This window comes from Carcharodon carcharias, chromosome 20 (genome assembly GCF_017639515.1).
Source record: "Carcharodon carcharias isolate sCarCar2 chromosome 20, sCarCar2.pri, whole genome shotgun sequence".
Taxonomy (NCBI): Eukaryota; Metazoa; Chordata; class Chondrichthyes; order Lamniformes; family Lamnidae; genus Carcharodon; species Carcharodon carcharias.
This window is the reverse complement of record NC_054486.1, coordinates 97,208,306-97,230,069: the sequence shown is the minus strand read 5'-3', so window position 1 is coordinate 97,230,069 and position 21,764 is coordinate 97,208,306. Positions and strand designations below refer to the sequence as shown.

General features: G+C 40.7%; 1 protein-coding gene across 8 annotated transcripts in view; it reads right to left on the bottom strand.

Moving 5' to 3' along the window:
• Positions 1 to 1,222: 1,222 nt before the first annotated feature.
• Positions 1,223 to 21,764, bottom strand: part of rps6kl1 (ribosomal protein S6 kinase-like 1) — a 32,903-nt gene continuing 12,361 nt past the window's right edge. For 2 of the 8 annotated variants that reach the window (XM_041214503.1, XM_041214505.1), the window contains 10 exons: positions 21,106 to 21,443; positions 17,922 to 18,046; positions 16,714 to 16,806; positions 14,915 to 14,962; positions 12,686 to 12,818; positions 10,591 to 12,120; positions 10,377 to 10,466; positions 6,860 to 6,942; positions 5,591 to 5,686; positions 1,223 to 2,983 (listed from right to left, as the gene is read on the bottom strand). In XM_041214503.1, coding sequence (XP_041070437.1) covers positions 2,867 to 2,983; positions 5,591 to 5,686; positions 6,860 to 6,942; positions 10,377 to 10,466; positions 10,591 to 12,120; positions 12,686 to 12,818; positions 14,915 to 14,962; positions 16,714 to 16,806; positions 17,922 to 18,046; positions 21,106 to 21,385 — 2,595 coding nt within the window. In that variant the 5' untranslated portion in view covers positions 21,386 to 21,443 and the 3' untranslated portion in view covers positions 1,223 to 2,866. Of the gene's footprint in view, positions 2,984 to 5,590; positions 5,687 to 6,859; positions 6,943 to 9,791; positions 9,947 to 10,376; positions 10,467 to 10,574; positions 12,121 to 12,685; positions 12,819 to 14,914; positions 14,963 to 16,713; positions 16,807 to 17,921; positions 18,047 to 21,105; positions 21,473 to 21,764 lie in introns of those variants that run through there. The other 6 variants (XM_041214504.1, XM_041214506.1, XM_041214508.1 and 3 more) reach the window with 6 other exon arrangements.

The following is a 21,764-nucleotide window of genomic DNA, read 5'->3' as shown; positions in this document are numbered from 1 at the left end:
GCTACTACCATACGAAAATTGGCCACCATAAACCTCAGTTTAACATCCACTCTGAGGTACCAGCTGACAAAGGGACCCATGGATTTGTAATGGATAGATCATATTTGACAAATCTAACCTCAATAGACCTGGATTAGGGAGAGCAAAATCAACCATGATTCCCTTGCCTGATCGTGTCGCTTACAACTCCTACTGGCAAGTGCCCGTGTTTACAGATTTTCACTTGGGTGTAACAGCTTCCATGGTTAAATAGCCTGTTGCTACTCAAAGTTCACAAATAAATAAGTCAATTGGGCAACTGGTCCCTGGGGAACTGTTCCCTAATAAGTCATCAATACCTTCCAGAAGAGAGAGAGAAAACTGTCAAAAAAAGAAATATAATTCTATATCATATACAAGGTAGAAGGGCCAAGCTTGAAAGTGTACACCACACTTGCAGAAGTGTGAAGTCATTTATTTTACTAGGAAGAACATGGAGAACAATATAAAACAGGGTACAATTCTAAAGTGGGTGCAGATATGCCGAAATCATTGAAGGTAGCAGGACAAGTTGAGAGAGTGGTTAATAAAGCATATACCCGTTTTATTAATAGGAGCAAAGTGCAAAAGCAAGAAGGTTATGTTAAACTTGTATAAAACACTGGTTCAGTCTCAAATGGAGTACTGTGTCCAGTTGTGGACACCACACTAGAAAAGATATGACAGCAATACAGAGGGCAGAAAATATTCACTAGAACTGTTTCAGGGATGAGGAACTTCAGTTAGATGATGAATTGAGAACTGGGACAGTTTTCCTTGGAGAGGGGATTTGGTAGAGGTATTCAAAATCATGAGGGGTCTGGACAGAGTAGAAAGGGAAAAATTGTTCCCATTGGTGGAAGGATCAAAAATAAAAGGGACACAGATTTAAGGTAATTGGAGACATGAGGAAAATTTTTTTCACGAAGTGAGTGGTTAGGATCTGAAATGTACTGCTGAGTGTGTGTTGGAGAGTAGGTTCAATCGAGGCATTAAAGAGGGAATTGGATTGTTATCTGAAAAGGAAAAATGTGCAGGGTTATGGGGAGGTGGTAGTGGAGTGACACTAGGTGACTTGCTCATTTGGTGAGCTGGCGCAGACATGGACTGATTGGCCTCCTTCTGTGCTATAACAATTGAGATTCTGTGAATTCATATAATAGTAAAAGGCAATTGAAAAGTGATAAATAGCATCTTTAAAAAGTATATTAAAAAGTTTCTTTATGCCAATTTACAAGCAGCTGTCAATCAACAAATATCCCTCAGCAACAGCAATTAGCTTTTGTCATCTTAAAAGGACAGCTTTAACAAACTTAGCAGCAGAATAATACACCATGCATTGCATAGTTAACACTCCTGTCACTACAAGATAGCATAAGCTCCTGATTCATGAACAAACCATGGACATTCAGCTAAAACAAACAAAAGCAGAGAAGAGGGAGATGCAGTTAGCTCAGCAAATGTCTGCCCACAACTGGAGGTAGGTAGATTACCTCTTAACCAAAAGGTAGCCATGAAACCAATTACCTAGCGCAGTGCTGTTAACTTCTTTTCATCCATTAGTTTTCAGTAGGGGATACCAAGCCCCTGGAACAAGACAATTGTGAACATTACAAATAATTTTGATACCCAGCAAGAGACGAGGCATACTTTACAGTAATGCAAAACGTGAAACCACTGCAACAGACATGTTGTTATGGCAAACATTAGGGCAGAGTACAAAGACATGCACCATTACTATACCAGGCATTAACTGGATAATTCCCCATTACAGAAGCCAACAGGACTCCAGAGCATACAGCAGATTTACACAAGATTAACAAACCCTAGTTTACCAGACAAGGATGAATGGTTAGGCTGTCCCTGAAATATATGCAAGACAGATTACAGAACTTAGGTAAAAACATTTTGCTGGATCCTTTCCTGGCAATACATTATCTTTAAAAAAAATTCATGACAGTTGTTTACACTTGTCCTGAAAAGGAGAGTGAATATGAAACTGGAAGGATAGCAAAGGATGGTCACTTGTATTAGTGTCATTAATAACAATTCTCTTCATCTGTTTAAACAATCGACCAAGGAGAATGATCCAAGTAATGAAAGGATCAAAGAGGTCTAACCACAAGCTTTCAGTTCCAGATCAGTATGAGATTAACTTTTGTAATGTGTCAGTACCACAAATAGCAGTCACAATACAGCATCCCCCGCCCCCCCATTCACTTGCACACATTTGAATCGAATTATTTTAACGCTTTTTGTTAAAAAGGTTCTGAAGGGTGTTTAAAAATACGAGCAGCTTGGTGGCAGGGACTGTTGGAGGCTCAACATGCAATCTTGTGGGGTACTTGACCAGGAGCCTCTTCTCACCACTAAAGGTCCGAATTGCCTGATCTCCAGCATGCCATCGGTTAGACAATTCCTCATGTGACAGGAGGGAAAAAAATAATGGGCTTCCCAAAGCAAGATTTCATACAGCTGGAAGCCACTAATTTTTTTTTTTTTTTAAATTGTGCTTTTTTATCCCCAAAATATGCAAGTGCATTTTCATTTGATGGACAAAATCCCACCTCCCTTTTCCCATGAACTTCTGGCTTTTGTACCTGCAAGGGAAAAAAGATACAGAAATCCAAGACCGATTGGATGAATTGAACAAGTGTGGTTGCAAGCAAACCACAGCTAAACATTTCTGATACAATTAATGGACATGATTTAGTACATGGATCATCCTCCTGCTGTTGCTCATGGTTGCTGCAATTGCTTGTGGGTCAGTGTAGGTTTACAGGTTCACCGATCTGCTCGGTTCTCCATCCCAGCTGCTGTTGCTAGTCATTAGGTCAGGCAACGTGCCTCATCTATAACCATTCAGCTTGTTCCACTGTACAGAGCTGAAAAAGGAGTGCGATTTTATCTCCTGTGTTCCATTCTCTCCTGAACCAAGCCGGCAGTGATAATTCCACTGTAACAACTGGGAGAGAAAAAGAGGAAGAGGGAGAGATGAAGGAAATATGGTTAGTCTTGGCATTCATTTCTGCTTGAAATAGATGTAGAGAAAGCTAATAAGTACTGCTGGGAAATAGACTATTCACAGTACTGAGTCACGATCTCAACATTCAAAGGTCTGGTGCAGCATTACATTATCGTCAACATTTTCCCAAACTCTAACGCAAGAAAGGAATCACATTATACCCGCTCTCTTCACAATCATGTTCAGTTAATTATACTGTGGAGTCCATCTAACTTCAGACCCTCCTATAAGTCAAAACCACTACTTTAGTGACCAAGATCATTCAGCTTTTATTAGTACCCACTGATGGTGAATGACGATGCTTAGCCTTTCATGCATCTGAAGATCAAATCTTTCCAGGTGCTGGACAGTTCTACGCTCTTGCCCATTTTCTACTATTATTTCTTCTGTTTTCCACGCAGCAGTATTTGCCAAAGGTTGGCCTTTACCAAACCTATTCCGATTCAGTAGTGTGCAGTGGTGTAGACCGTGTTAACTCAATGTCCAAAATCATTCCCTCTTATGAAGCAAAGCTCGACTTATGTTCCATACCTTGATGTGTATAGCTCAGGAAACAAATTCACTGTGTGGGGAAGAACGGCAGACAAAGTTCCAACTTTAACTTTGGGCACTGCATGATGATTGAGTGGCACTGTACTTGCACACACTGCCACTCAAAGTTCCATTTCCAAGACATTAACTTACAGTTTCCCTCTACCTCACTTGACAAAAATCGACATTCTCATTCCAGCTGCTAAAAATTAGTATCTGCAATCTGCTAATACTCACTTTCTCAAACAATCCACATCATGTCCTTGCCTAAAGAAGGATTTACTTCCCTTGGAGGGAGTGCAGCAAAGGCTCACTGGCTTCATTCCTGGGATGAGAGGACTGTTCTATGAGGAAAAAATGACTGGAATGGACCTATATTCACAGGAGTTTAGAAAAATGAGGGGTGATCGTATAAAAACTTTTTTTTTCATAAAGAGGGCTTGATAGGGAAATTGCTGTGAGGCTACTCCCCAGACTGGAGAGTCTAGAAGTGGTTAGTGCCAGAACACTGCGATTGCAGGGAGAGGGGGAGTTGCAGTCATTTTTTTCATTCAGAGAGTTGTGACCCTTTGAAATTCTCTATCACAGAGCTGTGGATGCGTAATCATCGATTATATTCAAGAGAGATTGAAGGTTCTTGTCAAAGGATATGGAGATAGGGCGGAAAAGTGGAGTTGATGTAGAAGATCAGCAGTGGTCTTTCTGAACAGCAGAGATGACTATATGGCCTACGTCTTTTATTTATGTTATGTCACTCAAATAGCTTTGGATTCAATCTCATACATCTAACAGAACTACTGCTATCAGGACAGGCAGCTCCGTGATATCAGTGATCACTACGCTGGCTGTGACTGAGACTGAAGAGGATGAATTTTAAGTGTTTTAGGGAAAAGGCTGAAGTGTGGGGCTAAATCAGACAGTTCTTTCCATGAGCCAGCACCACATGATGGGCCAAATAGTCTTTTCCAGTGCTAGGATTCCAGGGTTCTAGTGATACTTGAATCTTGTGACTATCGTTCGAATATATTTCAGTTTTTACTAGAGTGCGCTACTCACGTTTCTGGAAAGTTTCCCTCAACTCAGCCCTACACCACAATTAACCATGTCAACTGCTAATTGATGCAATAAAACATTCATCTCTTGGTCTGAACACCATACCTCATAAGCAAAGTATTTTAGGTAAAAGACAGACCATGTAGACCATAACTTGTTCCAGAATTACACCTAAAGTACCCTCATGTTCAAATCACAGCAATGCTGACTTCAATTGTGCAAAATCTCCGTGCTTAGTGATGTCAATTCAGAGAGAGGCGCTATGCAGGCTTGGGATGTAGAAAAAGACAAATATGAATAATTTTGTCATTGCTACTTTCTTCCTGGGCATGCTGTTACTTTAGATCGCTTTAGATTATATCAAAAGCATAATATTGTTCCGGTTCACTTCACGATTACATACGCAAACTTTGGTTAATTGGTAGAATTCTCTCCTTGGAAGCAGCAGTTTGTTGATTTAAGCCCTTTCCACTACATGTTGATTGACATTTCAGTGTAAAAGTAGAGAGTGCTACATTGTCACAGATGCTGTCTTAGAAGAATTGTTGAACTGAAGTGCTGCTGGGATGGGCTCAAAAGATTTCATGGTGCTATCTGAAGAGTAGCAAGCTTTCTTGGTGCTTGAGCCAACCTTCTTCCCTCAATGCTACCAAAAACAGATCATCTCATTTGCTACTGGAGACCATGATGTTCACAAACTGCCTGCTACATTTGCCTATAAAATCTTAACTTAGCTTAGTTCTTCAATGGATCTGAAGCACAGACATCCTGATAAAGATGTTATGTAATAATGGACAGAGTCTATTCTTACATCAAAAGTGCCATTAGTCCAGATGAATTTATGCCAGATGGAACTAAAACAACAACATTATTCTTGATTGGATGTTCATTTGGGATAAACCAATGTCCCATCCCGAGACACCCTGGATGTAAACAGCACAAACAGCTAATTGGTATCCTCACCTGCTGGAGAAGTGACACCGCTGCAGGACTGAGATGGTCTGGGAGTCGGAGCTGGGTGTGAGGATGGATTCTGGAGGGGTAGCACTGAGACAGGGTCTGAGACACACAAAGATACAGAACATAAATATACAACAATGGGGGAAACATACAATTCTAGGTAACAGTAATTTCGATTTTATTTCCTTAGTAGGGGCACGCTTTAATAACTAACTCAGTAAAAGACAAATTCAATATTAAGATTATCAATTGGTTAAGGTTAAAATCAAAAATTGTGGGGATTGAGGCTTGGGGGTGGATTAGGAGCGGCTGAAGGGTAGAAAACAAATTAATATTTGGTAGAGGAGTCATGCCAGGGTGGGGAAATACTCAGTGGAATATTTAACAGTTCAACATTGAGGCCACTACGGTTTTTAATTGCAATCAAATGACTTAGATTTATAACTCAACCTATTGCAAATTGGTCAACTTTGCAGATGAGTGGCAGTGACACTGAAGTTAACAAAACATGCAAGCAGACAGAACAACAGGTTACATTTAATGCCTACAGTAAAATACTGCTCGCAAGGAAAAAATAGGAACAGTATTTCAGTACAAATGGCATTTGAATCGATTAAGGATGAAGTTGAAAGAAACCTAGTGTAGTAGATTTGACATGCTACAAATCCAACCAATGCAGAACAGCCATCCATAAAGTCACCGGATGTCGAACTACAGAACCGAAACAAGTTTGAGAAGGTTGTGATCAAACCATACTGTGCTCTGGAGTCTGCATCCCCAGTTATGCGTCCTGTTCTGGTCACCAAGGTGCAAGGGAATAGATTAGGTGCTGGAACAGTTAAAGAATCTTAATGCTGAGCAGCAGCATCAGTAGTTTGAGCTAGAAGATTAGAGAAACTCAGGTTTTTGAGCCTCGAAAGGAGGTATCACAGAGGTGACCTTATTAAAAGATAAACAAGATAGTTAAGGGAATGGAAAGCATAAAGCCAGAATATGATATTCAACAAAACTTGTGTTGAAGGGGGACACAGATTAAAGCTAGCACAAGATAAATTGAGGATTGAGGATTGGTATCAGGATGCTCTTCACAGAAAAGAAGCTGATCAACAAAGGGATCGGAGTCAGAATGTAGGAGATCTAAACCCTAGGTTCATTTAAAGGAAAATTATTTGCAGCAATGGGGTTAGGTGGTGTCAATGCACCGACCCTCACACATACAGCCTGTAACACAGAAGATCACGATGTCACAAAAGCATTAACAACAACAGTTACCATCCCAGTTAGAAGTTCAAACAACAAAGCTCCAAGGCTCCACCAGTCACAGGCCTCCGTTACTCCTCCAACCCCACCGACCTCTGTCAAAATCAAAACAAGCATTTAGAAATTGGGAAGTTGATCTCAAATTGATAGAAACATTATGATTCTAATGTTCTACACTTTTTTTTTAAGCAGCGTAATTTGGGAGGTGAAAGCAGTGCAGGGGCAATTCTCCTTGTAATTTTTCTTCATCTGGCAGCACATTCTTGCCTCGGAGTACGATATTTAAGGCTATTTGGCCCCATCTTATTTCATCCATTCAGAACAGCTTTACATTCCCCCACTACTGCATCTAATTGTTAAATGATTTCAAGCTTTTTGCCTTTACCAGCCTGTTTGGAGGATCAGAGTGAAAAGGTTCCTGATAAGAGTCCTAAAATTTCCACTTACTGGCTTGAATCTGTCTCCTCTTTCCTTATTCCCAGGTTAACTTCTTCTCTACAGTTTACTACCAAACATCTGTGAAACAGCACCTGTGCAATGTCACTCTTCCGGGCTGGAAATTCAGAATCTCTCGGTCTTTCCTCATAAATCAAGAAGTTTGACTTTGGTGATCTGCTTCATGGCCCACCTCTACAATGGACATCCCCCTGTTTCTCAGCAGCCAAAGCCAAACACAGCACACAAGTGCATCCTGACCAAAGCACCGTAGAGTTTAAACACAACATGCTTGAGTATATTTTTTTTTTTTACTGTTTTGCCAATGCAGTTCAATATTCCAAAAGCTCTGCAAACTGCTGCACTGCTTTCACTGGTCGTGTCGAGCGTCGAGTTTAACAAGACTCAAAGGTCTCTTTCAATCCACATCCTCTGCTCTTAGTACATGCATTGCTCATTTTTCTTCCCATTTCACATTTACCGCCATTAAATTTAATTCGAAATTGTTCAATGTGCTCATTTTGTTTAACATACGAATCTCCTCTGCAAATTTGACCAGTTTACAGAAACTGGAATCCAAAATAAACTAAGAATCAGTATTGGTCCTAACACTGTACGTTGGGGTGCCATACTCAGCACCCATCTTCCTACACCTCACGATCTCAACATTAATTCCTTATGCAGAATGAATTTTCTTTCTTTAGGCAATTTCTTACAAATTCTCAATTTTACCCCAAAACTCCACAGCTTTGAGCTTCACTACTAGCTTTTCATGTGGACTTCATTTAGTCAAAAGGTCATAGGTTCGAGGCCGATTCAAGGATTTGTGTGCACACTCTAGACTAAAAATTGACAATACAGGACCCCTTCAAGTACTCCTTCAGATTTAAATGTTAAACCGAGGCCTTGTCTATATGTTCAAGTGGATGTAAACGATCTTTATGGCAATATTTGAAGACAATCCTCCTTCAGCCAAGGGTCAAGAGCACATTTATTTTCGGTTTGTGGAACTTTACTGTGCGCAATGTTCACTTGTAAAATGACTGACCTCACTTCAAAAGTGATTCATCGACTTGGAAGCATTTTAGATATGGATATAATAACAAGGTGCAACACAACTGGTAGTAATTTTTTCTTCCAAAATAAGTGCCTTTGGCAATCACATTCAAGAGGTGATATAAGCAAGGCAAGAACCTCGGTTATTCTTCTGAAAAATTTGGGAGCTGGAACAAAAAAGGAGTAGACTGGAGGAATCTTTGCCCAGAGTCCAACATGTGCTACACCTTACAACTAGTTGCTGGAATCTGCTACAGTCTTGAAAAAGGAAGATGCCTAGGATGCATAGAAATTTCAGCACAGGAGGTGGTCAGTTAGCCCACTATACACATTACAGTGCTAGGTACCCTAAGCCCTTTGCATGTTCTTTCCTTAAACTCTTTCTTTCAATACTTATCCAATTTGCTCTCGTGTTGATTGTCTATTGAAACAGAATGACTTTTATTACGAAAGTGACTCTAAGAACCTTTTTACATTTAAAAAATCTATGCTTGGTACTAATTTTAAAATTTATGCCCCTTGGTTACAAATTTGCTGACTAATTTTTCATTACCTACCCTTTCCAACCTTTGAACCCCTCAAACGCTCCCTACCCCTCCCCTTAATCTTCACTGTTGTACTAATTACAATCTTGTTTTTAAAGATTTTTGTATTTGTACCAATGGATCTCTATTTTTTTTTTACTATTTAGATCACATTTCCATTCTCTGCTCTTTTGCATAAATTTTCTGGGCTATGAGAAAAGAGCAGGAGAATGGGAATCCTTGGCTAGCTCTTTCAAAGAACCAGCACGTGCATGACAGTCTGAAAGGCCTTCATATGTGCTGCACTACTTCAGATTTATTTGCACTGAACTCTACTTTCCATTACTCAGAATTGGTAATGTACCTTGAAGAATAAAACAATGACAAAAACACTAAGATAATTTTAGTCACTGAGAAAAGCAAGACGAAACCTGAAAGTTAACAGCAATTTAACCAAACATCAAAACAGACCTTTCTCAACGCTAACTCCAGTGTCCAGCAAATGGACTTCAGGTAGAATGAGATCAATCAACAACATATATTTATATAACACTTTTCATGTAATAAAACATCCCAAAGCATTTCACAGGAGTATTATAAAATAAAATTAAAAGACCCATAAGGTGATATTAGGGCAGACGGCCAAAAGTTCAAGCAAAGACGTAGATTTTAAGGAGAATATCAAAAAATAGAGTAGAGAGTCAGAGGGGCTTTGAGAGGGAAAGACTAGGGCCCAGGCAGCCGAAGGCACAACCACAAATGGTGGAGCAATTAAAAATCAAGGATGTTCAAGGAGGCCAGAATTATCAAGAGGCCAGAATTAGATGAGTGCAGGTATCTCAGGAGCGTTGGGGAACCAGAGAGGTTACAGAGATATGGATGGGCAAGGTCATGGAGAGATTTGAAAAACATCAAGAAATTGCCTGACCAGAAGCCAACGTAGATCAGTGAGCAAAGGGTGATAAATTAACCATCTCAGCCGCCCAGATTCTAATTTGATCCTCAGACAGACCAAAGGAGGCCTGGCTTGGGATGGACAGTTCAGCTTTTGGATGCTGAGGTGTAAGAGATGAAGTCTCCTCATCTTCTGCTCATCAAAAGTCACTTCCCAAGTTGTCCAATTTTCTTTCCCCTTGTCCAGTTACCCATTCTTTATATATAAATCAAGTGGTTGATAGGCTGCTCATGCAAGAGGCCCATGACAAGCAACCTGGTTTAGGTCTCATCTAGCTACCACATATGAATTTCAATCAGCCAATGCATAAAAAGTAGGAGCAAAGAATCATGGTTTTAATGCTCCAAAAGTACAGTTCAGATCAGCTAATTCAGGCCAAGCACGGCATGTAGAACCTTTAGAATCTGTACACCTCAGTATATATGCTGTAAGTGCAAGTAAATCAACAATTCATATTCATATAATCGCCTTTATAAGTAGTAATGTCCCAAGATGCTTCACCAGGAAATCCAGTACAGTACTTGGATTGAGTCTTGCACTCCCAAACCTCAGCCATTACCTGGTGCACAATACATATCCTCTACGGCTTTAGTGCTACACTGAACTTCAACTTCACTCCATTGACCAAAGTACGTGAGGCAAACATGACCTGTCAAGATAGAAAACAGTAGCTCTAGCCAATGACTCAATACAACACACCCTACATTTCAACATGACAGAAAAATCATTATTTGAGAAATACGAGTGTAAATCTTACCTCCTATTGGTCTCACCTGCATTATCCACAAGTATATTTCTTGGGTTTAGATCCAGACATATAATTCCCTGCTGATGTAGACTTTCCAAGGCGAGAACCATCTCAGCCGCCCAGATTCTAATTTGATCCTCAGACAGACCAAAGGAGGCCTGGCTTGGGATGGACAGTTCAGCTTTTGGATGCTGAGGTGTAAGAGATGAAGTCTCCTCATCTTCTGCTTTGTCAGGGGCTAAAGACCCTGAAATCCTGTTTGAAGACCTTCCATTTTCAGCTCTGCAAAGACAAGTTTTGCTCAAAATAGCTCTGGAGTTGCAGTTCTCGTGGTCACAGCAAATTTCGGAGACTGGAATCTGGTTCAGAAGTTTAAGCTGATGGTCAATCCTCTCAGGATTCTCACCTTCAAAATTCAATACTTCCACTTCATTAGTTGAGATACCTTTTAATTTTAATGACTTTGTTGGCGGCTCAATTACAGGTAAAGATGATATCAAGAGTGCATTAGGTTTCTGTACAGGACTAAGTACACTTACTGAAGTCTTCTGCTCTGATTGTCCCCTTCCCAAGACAGTGACAGCTGTATTTCTCACAGGCATGGCAGACGATGATCCCACAAGGACTAGCTCAGAATTATCCATAACACAGCTGACTTTACTACTATTCTCAATTGTATCCAAAGGATTGACTGTAATTTGGTATGAACCCCTTTGCCCTTGCCTTCTGCTAGCCTTCAAGTTCAAGCTGGTGGCTCTAACAGGACTTCTAATTGGGCTAGATCCATGCCAAGATTCCTCATTAACCAACAAGGCCTTTTCTTTCAACAAATCTGAAGCTGCTTGGCTTTGGTGAGTTTTTGATAACTTTGGGCTCAATGTGGTATTGGAGCTTTTAGTCTCCAAGAAACAATCATGGGGCCGTAAAATCTTACCCTCGTAGAGAAGCTGACTATTTTCACTTTGAAGGTCTTTTTGCAGCAAACGGTCCACAGTTATGGTCATGGCGTGGTTCACAGTTTTACTGCTATGAGTCAACTCAGCATCCTTTTCTGAAAGCAAGGCAGTGAGATCAAAGTTTACATGATCACTGTATATCAGCTGTGTTACCTGCAAACTTGTCCCCTCAACATTCCCCCTCAAGCCATTCAATCCTATGCAACCTTTTGAAATTCCATTTTTTCCCTGCCAAATGTTTGCCTTGTTCACACTTTCATTCTGTGTATTTAGTTGGTCTCTGCCATTTATTTGGTTTGATGACTGGTCATTCACAAGCCTTTGTTGTGTCCTCAATTGTGGGTTACTGATACCATCAGTGCTGTACCCATATTTGTCATATTCCTTATTTGTTTCAGTCTTGGTCTCCCTTTGCCAATCCCTCTCGCTGTTGGATGTAAGTATGGAATTGTCATTATACATGGATGAGAGAGAGGGAGCGGTGTAGCTGTTCTTCAGTTTAATGGTTTTGTGATTCGGACTGGAGCATTCTGGAAATTCCATGCCTTTTTCTGTGATGGACAGACAGGAGTGCCGCAGCTGAGGCCAGAGCTTCCCTGCTGTAGGTAAAGGAAAAAAACAATGAGGATCATGTGTTACATGTTGCAGACATGGAAAACAGAGATTTCTACAGTGGCTCCACAAATGGAAAGCAGTAAGCAAAGCCAAAATTGATTAAAGCCACAGCCATGTACCAGCTGTAGAATAGTTGATAGCACTATCACTGAAGTTAGAAAGTTGTGGATTCAAGTCGTATACAAGATACTGTAGCACAAAATCCAGGCTGACGTACCAGTGCAGTACTGAAGGAGTGCTCTATTGTCAGAGCAAGGTAATGGCTTCTCTTGTGCATGCGTACGGATCCCATGATACAATTTTGAAGAGCAAAGAAATCTTCCCTGCCATCAAGGCCAATATTTAGCTCTCAAACAACATTACTGAAACAGACTCACAGTGGTGTTTGTGGGAGCATGCTGTTACATTTCCTATATTACACAGCACATTTTGATAGCACCTTCTAAACATGTGAACTCTAACACCTAGAAGGACAAGGGCAGCAAATACATGGGAACACCACCACCTGCATCATTCCTCCTCCTCAAACCACTTTAAGCAGGTCATTACCTGGTACATGCTCCAGGTGAAGGAGGACTGCATCATCACTGACATAATACTGCAGAAGTCGCACCATAAATGGAACACCCTGTGGAATTATCGTCTGACGTTCACGATTCACCAGACTACATTTGGGCAGGCTCTATAAAAAGGAGAAAGGAGAATATGTTGGTCTGAGTGTCTTTCTGCCACACACAACCCATGGCTAAACCACTGGACAGCCAATTTGTTCCGAAGCCTCTAAAACCAATCACTGGGGATGCACAAGGCAGGCCTTGCCAATTCATTTTTCTTATGTCCTCCGCTCAGTGCTTTCCACAATGAGAAATTTAAGCTCGAGAAATCATTGTCCATACAATCTTACAATTCTACCACTCTATGGTATTATGCTACCATTTCCAAAAATGAATTTCAGCTCATTCTGCTGTGTTTATACAACAGTGATGTGGCATAAATGTTTAAGTGATAATGGCAAATATATTTCTGTGAATAACTGATCCTACATGACTTTTTTCCAACTGTTCCAAGGAGAAAGCTGAGTAAAGTCAACATGGCAAACAAAAGTCAAACAAGGCGTGATTCATAAATGAGGAGAGGGAAGTACAGAAATGAGATGAGTAACATCCATTAAGAGTTTAAAAAGGTTGTGGAATCCAGCCCCAGAGAAGGACTTAAAACACAATCTAGGCCAACAATTTCTGGTCTGGCATCTATTTTCCTTACTTCCATCTGCCAAGCAACTTGGAACATTTACGTTAGAAGGCATGAAGTTGGCATCAGCCACCTTGATATTCCAGACATCTAAGTCTAAGTGCCACAACTAAGCCTATCCATCCAACAGTTTCAATCCAACTGCTCAAAATGAGGAGCTTTGGCAACACAGGCAGACACTTTGGATGTGTCGATCAACCCAAATACATGAAATTTGGGGGTTTGGATTTCAGAAGCTATCCCATCTCAAAAAAAAAACCCACAAGCATAGCCATGGTTCCTAGGAGTGCCAACTCTAGTTTCCTGCAAGTTCCATCGCAGGACCTCCTGCCTGGCAGTTTGCAAATAGTGCCCGTTTCCAATATTTCTTTGACTAATGAAACAAAAGTTCTTCTCTCCAGAGTTGCTTGCAGCTCTGTCCAAGAGACTAATTTTCACTTCCTGGAGATGTCAGGGTAATACTGGGAGGGCTGCCATCCCTAGTGGCACTTGCTACCATATTTGCACTGAGGCGTAAACTAACTTTTGTTGAGTGTGCAGGTTATTCACTAGGGTGCTGTGGAGAAGCTGCCAGTAGGTGAATTTGACCCTAGTTTATTTGGTGCCAACTCTTTTCTTCTCCGCCGATGCTGCCAGACCTGCTGAGTTTTTCCAGGTAATTCTGTTTTTGTTTTGGATTTCCAGCATCCGCAGTTTTTTTGTTTTTATTTATTTGGTGCCTGTTTGACCTTTTATTTCAGAACACACCCACCCTGCTGCTCCATACCTGGAGCTTCATGTTTTTAATCAAATTACACAATGTTTGTCATGTCCAGAACTTCCATTGGTTGAACGTCAGTTGAGCAAAATTTGCTACCCTTAAATATTGCTTTATGATTGGAAGCAATGTCCTGATAATGTGGCATTTTCAGTGTGACAACACAAATAGTGCATTCTTGCAGAGTTAAACAGTTGATACTTAAATAGAGCAAATCATTTACTCAAAAACCTATTACATTTCTCACTCTTCCCAGTTCTGATGAAAGGTCTTTCAGCTAAAACCTTGGCTCTGTTTCTCACTCAATAGATTCTGCCAGAACTGGTTATTTCCAGCATTGTGTGTTTTTGAGACTGAGGTATAGTGCACAGGATTTCAAAATACGCAGTCACGTGGTGCATTTTCATCAAATACCAGGATTCTGGATCAGTGCCATGCAATAACAAATTGCATTTATATAGCATTCTTAACATAACATGTCACAAGGTGCTCCACAGAGACAACAATCCAACAAAATGCGAAAGTCTCCTAAGATATGAGGACAAGTAACCAAAAACTTGGTCAAAGATGTAGATTTTAAGGAATGTCTTAAAGGGGGGAAAAGAGGATATAGAGAGGCAGGAATTCCCTCCTTTTGTTCTCCAAGTTTAAAGCTTAGGCAACTGAAATGCACTGGGGGACACTGCAAAAGCTCACTATCCACTACATCAGTGCCAAACAACTGGCCTTTTATGAAAGCATTCCTCATTATTTATAATTCAGATACCTACTTTGACAATGAAAGGCTCATTCGTGGATGGATTCTGCACCAACAGCACCTAAACAGGAATGGGAAGGAAACATTAAAATTAAGTAAAACAATTACTTTAATCAGTGAAAGGCAGATATTGTCAAAAGTGAGCGAAGGGATCCATCTCACAAATGAGTGATGGCCTCACATACAGACAATATACATCAGAAGTAACCAACTTCCAGTTCCAAAGTGGAGTATTCGAGAAGACTGGAGTCTTTTTGACTCATCTCTATTACTCTGAATTTCTTCTCCCCCCTCCCCCACCAGCAAGAGTTTGACATGACAATGGGGAAGTAAGAGTAGTGGGGTGTTGAAAGTCCAGAAACAGCACATACCTAAAAGGGCTCCAGGAAAGCAGAAATTGTGGGACGATCACCAATGCGTCGATAAAATGGAGCAAACAGGCAACAGAAAACTAAAGAGGAAAGCCCCTGGGAAACATTTTTTGACTAATTTCTACCGAAACTGCAGGAATGAAAAATGTACCCGCAAGCATGGTTTTTAGAATCAAAATTATGGAAGGGGGAGAAAGAGGGAAACAAAGAACAATCTGCTCAGCTTTGTCATGAAAATATAATTTTCATAATATCATTGTGATTTATTGTAAAAGTGGGTTAATAGTGGGGTTTGGTGTGTGCGTGCACATGGTATTTAATTGAATTGGAGACAGCTGGTCTAGAGGCTTTGAGTTATCTGCAAGAAGCTAGGTTTGAAATGCTAAACATGGCTAAAGTTTTAGAATATGAGGTGTAAGGGACATTTGCATCGTTAGGTAAATTAGAGTAGTTTGAATTTCAAAGAGATGGTAAGATATTACACCTAGCCAGAAGCTAAGCCAAACAGGGTTTATTTTCCCCCAAAGGTTACTGATAAAATTAATACTATGAAAGATTTATATTATGAGAAAAGTAAAGTTGCAAAGACATATTGGAACAATGGAATTTGCATTAAAAAGGGAGAAACGTGTAAAGGTGAGATTGTGTAAGAGGAGAAGGCATTCTAAGATCTAAAACAAGTTTGAAAAGCCTCCCACCTCTGCATCAATTTGCTGTCTACAGGAACCAAAGCTAAGAAAACTCGTTTTGAATGCAAATGCCCAGGGTAATGTGTTGCTTTGCCTGGGTCTGTTCATATATATTTATTTGTTTTTACTGTTACCTTAACAGAGGTGTGACTGGTAGCCAGATTAATTAGGGTTTTTAGGAATTATAATAGTAATTTGTAGACTTATGTACATTCTCAAAATCTTTTATTTTGTTAATAAATGTTTTAGTTTTCCAAAACCTCTGAAGTCCCGTTAGTCTTATAACTTCTGAATTCTAGGCACGTATCTTGAAATAAAATACAAATTGCAAAACAGTTGTGGCACCGTGATCAATTTTCCCTCGTGGATTTGATCCGCCTGGCACACACCATCTGTCACATAACAGCTTTAAATCTTTAGTTCGAAGATGCCCAATTATCACTATAAACCAATATACAACACAATTATCTCAGATCAAATTACCATAGAAAAGTGTGTAAAGTATTCATTATCAGTAACAATTCATTAGCTGAAATGAACACAATGGATAGCCTATCACAGAGAATCTTACTTGCACAACAAAAAACAAATGTACCCATACTGGCAGTTCTACTTTAAATATTGTTAAAAAATTGTGTTGTATTCTCAGTTTAATTATAAAAGTCTCTACCTACAAATCAATTACACGTTAGCAACTAATGCTGTTATGTAATGTCATAATGAAGACAGAGGGAAGGGTGGGGAAAGATTACCTTGTCGATGATCGCTATGACCTTGGACATTTTCAGATCTTCTACTGGAGAGCTGAGAATTCTATTTGGCCGAAATCTCAGGCTACTGAAACCCTAAAAACAATGGAAGAAAAGCAAGGGAGTTGATGCTGTTATTAACAGAGTTAGTTTTAAACATAGGGGAATAAAGCAATCATTTGATACATTATGTACAAACTATTAGTGCAAAACTGTCCTGAGAATACTTGCAAGGACAGTGTAAAAGACACATTATTAAACCCATACTATATCTGGCTTGGACATGTTGGATGCTGAGAATGGGGGCAAAACCATGGGTCAAAACTCATTTCTTTCTCTGCTACTGACTGACATTCTTTCCATTGATTAAAAAGGGGTGGTGGGGACATCCATTAGTATTGTTCCAACCTGTAAGATGTCATCTGTGCTAGAATTCCAATAAATCCAAGCAAGCAGTGATTCATTAAAAGGAATGAGCACCATTACTATAGTGATAATAATCTTGCAATTTTCTATTTCCATTACCTTATGTAATCTGAAGACTCATCACATATCTTCTTGAGAGAAACAGGCATTATGAAAGGTTTGTAAATAATTTCCATCAATTTGCAAGTAGTGCAATGGTGTGTTGACATAATTACACAAGTGAATGGCATGATAACATGAAAACAATTGCCAAACATTTACATGAAGGTTGTTTTCTCCCCACTTCTTAGATTATTCAAAATTGTTAACAATAATTAAACATGGATATTTTGCGTGTTTATGTTGGAGAAAGAAGATGGTTACATATATTGGATAAAATAATACATTATTTAAAAAAAAATCACTTGCTCAGCTTTGTTGAATATCTGGACATCGGCAGCCCAGCCTTTTTGAATATAAAACCAGTACCCTGTCCAGTCCAGTCCCGCTGAACATACAGATAGCATGCTTTCTAGGATTAGCCATGGGCTAACTGAGGCTACATTATATGGGTGATAGAAGTCCTAATATCATAACATAAGTGCTATTCAAAAGAGTGGTCACAGCAATTAAGGTATCTGCATGAAAGGAGATTGGAGACAGTTCTGACTACAGAAATGAGAAATCTCAGGAAAAAGGACCGACTTCGTCAGAGGACCTCGGCCTGCTCTCTATCCAGTGTGAATTTAGTACTGCAAGACTTAAAACATATTAGCAATTGCCAGATTCTATGCAGCTCTCCGTACCCCAGAATCGTCGGTACCATTTCCTAAGCTTCCCTGTAAGTGAGAGTTGAATATTTCCTCGGCTCGCTTCAAATACTGGGTTGTTTTTCGTTTCACAGCTTCGCGGCGCTCTTTATTTGGATCAACTGTAATAAAAAAAGCAGAACAATAAAAGTTGCTTGAGCCAGAATGGTCAGAAAATTAGGTTGAGTGGCACACAAACTTCACAGCGGATGCAATAGTTGACCAACAACCAGGTCTCTGCCTATGCTGGAAGAGATGACTCTCCTTCACCACATACTATCCATCTGTCAAGGTAATAAGAGCATAAGAAATAGGAGCAGGAGTAGGTGATTCAGCTCCTCGAGCCTCCCCCACCATTCAGTAAGATCATGGCAGATCTGTTGTGGCCTCAACTCCTCTTTCCTGTCTGCTCCCCATAACCTTCGAATCTTCTGTCAGTCAAAAATCTGTCTAACTCAGCCTTGAATATATTCAATGACCCAGCCTCCACTGTTCTGAGTTGTGGGCGAGTGTTTAGGGTTCATTCTTCCTGATGAGGCCACTGACTTGTAGGGAAGTTAGAATGACAAAGATCTCAGGATTCCTCACCACCACCAATGCTACCTCCATCAAAGTCAACTGCATCCCTACTTGCCAGCAGAATAAGAGATGGGGACTGTCAATGCTGTTTCAGGTTTCTTTCCAAGGTGCAAGACTGAGAAACGATAAGGTGCCAGCCCTGACAACCTGGCTAAAACATATCAATGTGTGATTCTAGGCACTACTCTCAATTTGGAGTGCCACGACAGCTCTCCAACTCACACCAAGATTGTCTATTTGCAATGCCAACATGCCACTCATAGGAATATAGAAGGTTTAAAGCACAGGCGGAGCTCATTCAGCCCATGGTGTCTGTACAAGCCAAAAAACAGCTGTCCAGCCAAACCTCACTTTCCAGTTTTTGGTCCGTAACCTGTAAGATGTACACTTGAAGTCCTATAAGTGCTTTGGGTCAAAATCCTGGAACTCCTTCCCTAACAGCACTGTGGGTGTACCTACACCACATGGACTGCAGCGGTTCAAGAAGGCAACTCACCAATACCTTCTTAAGGGCAATTAGAGATGGGTAATAAATGCTGGCTTAGCCAGCGACACCCACATCCCATGAATGAACAAAAAATGCTTTTTAAAAAAGTGATCAGGGTTTCTGCTTCCACCACCTTTTCAGGCAACAAGTTCCAGGTCCCAACCACTATCTGGGTTAAAAAAAAAAACCTTTCTGAACTCCTCTCTAATCCTTTTGACAATTCGTTTAAAATCTATTTCCCTAGTTATTCACCAATGCCCATGAAAGCAAAACAACCACTTTTTTTATTTTATTAACTTCCAAAAGGGTACCAATCTGGCATCACTGAAACAACTATATTACAGAGAAAAGTGAAACCACACAAATTTGCTATCCAGACCCTGGTTTCGACCAAACCAGATAGTCTATCCAGATTAAGTTCTGGTTGACCATGCACGCAATAACTGCCATCAACTGTCTCAGTATTTTTGTGCTCTAAGCATTAATTCTGAATTTTCATGTTCTCTCTACACTTCTCGTTCCTGCCACTAGTGTAACCTTCTCCTATTTAAGTAATAAGTGTTATTTATCAATTTTCTCTCTTGTTCTGTGGTAGGTTATAGATCCACAGGGAGTGCACACCCTCAAGCACCTCAACTAAGGAGCTCTTATTTACACATGCCACTAAGCTGCTCAACATGAAAGGCAACACAAATAAACTTAATCCAGTTTTATCCAAACTTCACAAAGAGAACAGGATAATCCTCCCCATCATAACCCTGAAGCAGTGTAAATTATAGCATCCCACACACACCCCACCCTCAAGGTTACATAGTAAGCCACAAAGCTGGATAACCTTGTTGAGCCCCATCTCTTATTTCTTCAACCTTTGAAGTGGGGGGGTGGGGAAAGAGTTCAGGAGCGGGCAAGTGCAGGTGCGCCTCTGATTGGCACCCCCAATTAAGGCCCGCCAGGAAGTGTTATGTGCTCCCCGTGCGAGCGGGGGGGAGGGGGGATTTCCTAAGCACAGGAAAAAGTGCACTCATTTCCCTGAGGCTAAATGCTACCTCAGGGAGATCAGTGCCAAATTCAAAAATGTTAAAAAAATAGAAAAATAAATTTCCCTAACACTGTCACATGAGTTGGGACATGTCCAACACTTTTAGTTAAACCTTTAAAAACGTACATGAAACCTCATCCCTCCAGTGGATGAGGTTTCACACTTTCTCTGAAGCCCGCCAGGGCTCCCAGCCTGCCCACCAACCTTAAGGTTGGACAGGCAGGTCCTTTAACTACTGCAATTACTTTTTAAATGGCCTCAATTAGCCGTTGACAGGTCGGCAGGTGCACAGCCGATTTGTCTATGCCCCCGCCGACCTGAAAATTGAAATGACACGGGGTGATGTCAGGAGTTCCGCTCGACGTCATCCTGTGTCATTTTACGCGTTGGCATGCGGGTCCCGCCCTCCCCCCACGCACCTACCGGGAAATCCTGCCCTCGGACTCTGAGGCAAGCATTCCCCTTGCACTGAGGAACTTACAGTAGTTGGTGGTAAAATAACACTGACTATTTCTGGTGAAAGGAAGACAGCACTCAATTTTTCCTGCTATATCATCAAGCAGAAATGGCAGTGTGTGTTTTGGGACAATTCACTGCAAATTAGTCCTCGGTTAAAAAATTAAATCTTACACACCCAACTTTTCCTCCATGGCTCCTGAGTGCAGTGATTCATGTCAGGGACACTAACCTCAGGTACTGCGGTTAAGCTGACAATTTTCACTACCATCCTAGTTAATATAACTAGCCCAGCACAGACTGATGACCAAAACTGAAACCATCTTGACTGATAAGAATCAGTACCAATACAGGAAGTACACAATGAGTCATCAGTGATGATTCAACAAACAAAATTTGCCAAGTGTGTGACTAAGGAGGGCACCACTTTAAACATAGTGATTAATAGTGGACTGCAAGAAGTTTTTGTTGTGAGGTTTTATGCAGGACACATTCACCTATCAAAACAATAACAATATGAACACCAAAGCATCTGGTGCTCTTCAGTGCCTCAGGAGTCTAATCTCTTCCCACATTATTGTGGATTAAAACACTTGGATGTTCTAAATAAAAATGTATACCTTGCACTCCCTTCAAGAGCAGGTCCACGCCATTCTTGTAATAGTTAAATGCAGCTTCATAATCCTCATTGACCTCTCTGTCCAATGCTAAGCGGATCTGCTTTGCTGCATCAACAAGATAGTCTCGTTTGGTGGCTATGCTTCTGGTTGCCTGGCCCTCCTGCATGCTGGGAGACACTCGGCTTCGGATCTGCTCCAAGTATACACGGGCCTGGGACAGAGGACGAGAGCAGGGTTCAGCATCCTGTCCAGTCGGCCTTTCTCCAGCAAGGCTGTACATGGTTGGTGTCTTCAGAATATGCAGGCTCTTCTGCACTCAGTTCCATTCAGTGCTATTGCTGCCAAAATGAAAATAAGTCAGCTGAGTCTACATGACAAGACAGAAAGGTGGAAAAGTTAATGAAAGCCTTAATTTTTGTTTCATATATGATCAAATTGAAGGGCATGGAACATTTCTCATTTTATCAACAACACAAGCATTCCCAGGAAGGTACATGATGGATTAGAAGTAAAGCTATGCTGGGGCAAGTATGCCCAAATCCTTGCCACAGAAGGGCAGTTCTAACTACTGTGGCATTTTCATTTCAGATTGAACTGGAGAGAGCACAGAGGAGATTCACCAGGATGTTGCCCGGGCTGGAGCGTTCCAGCTATGAAGA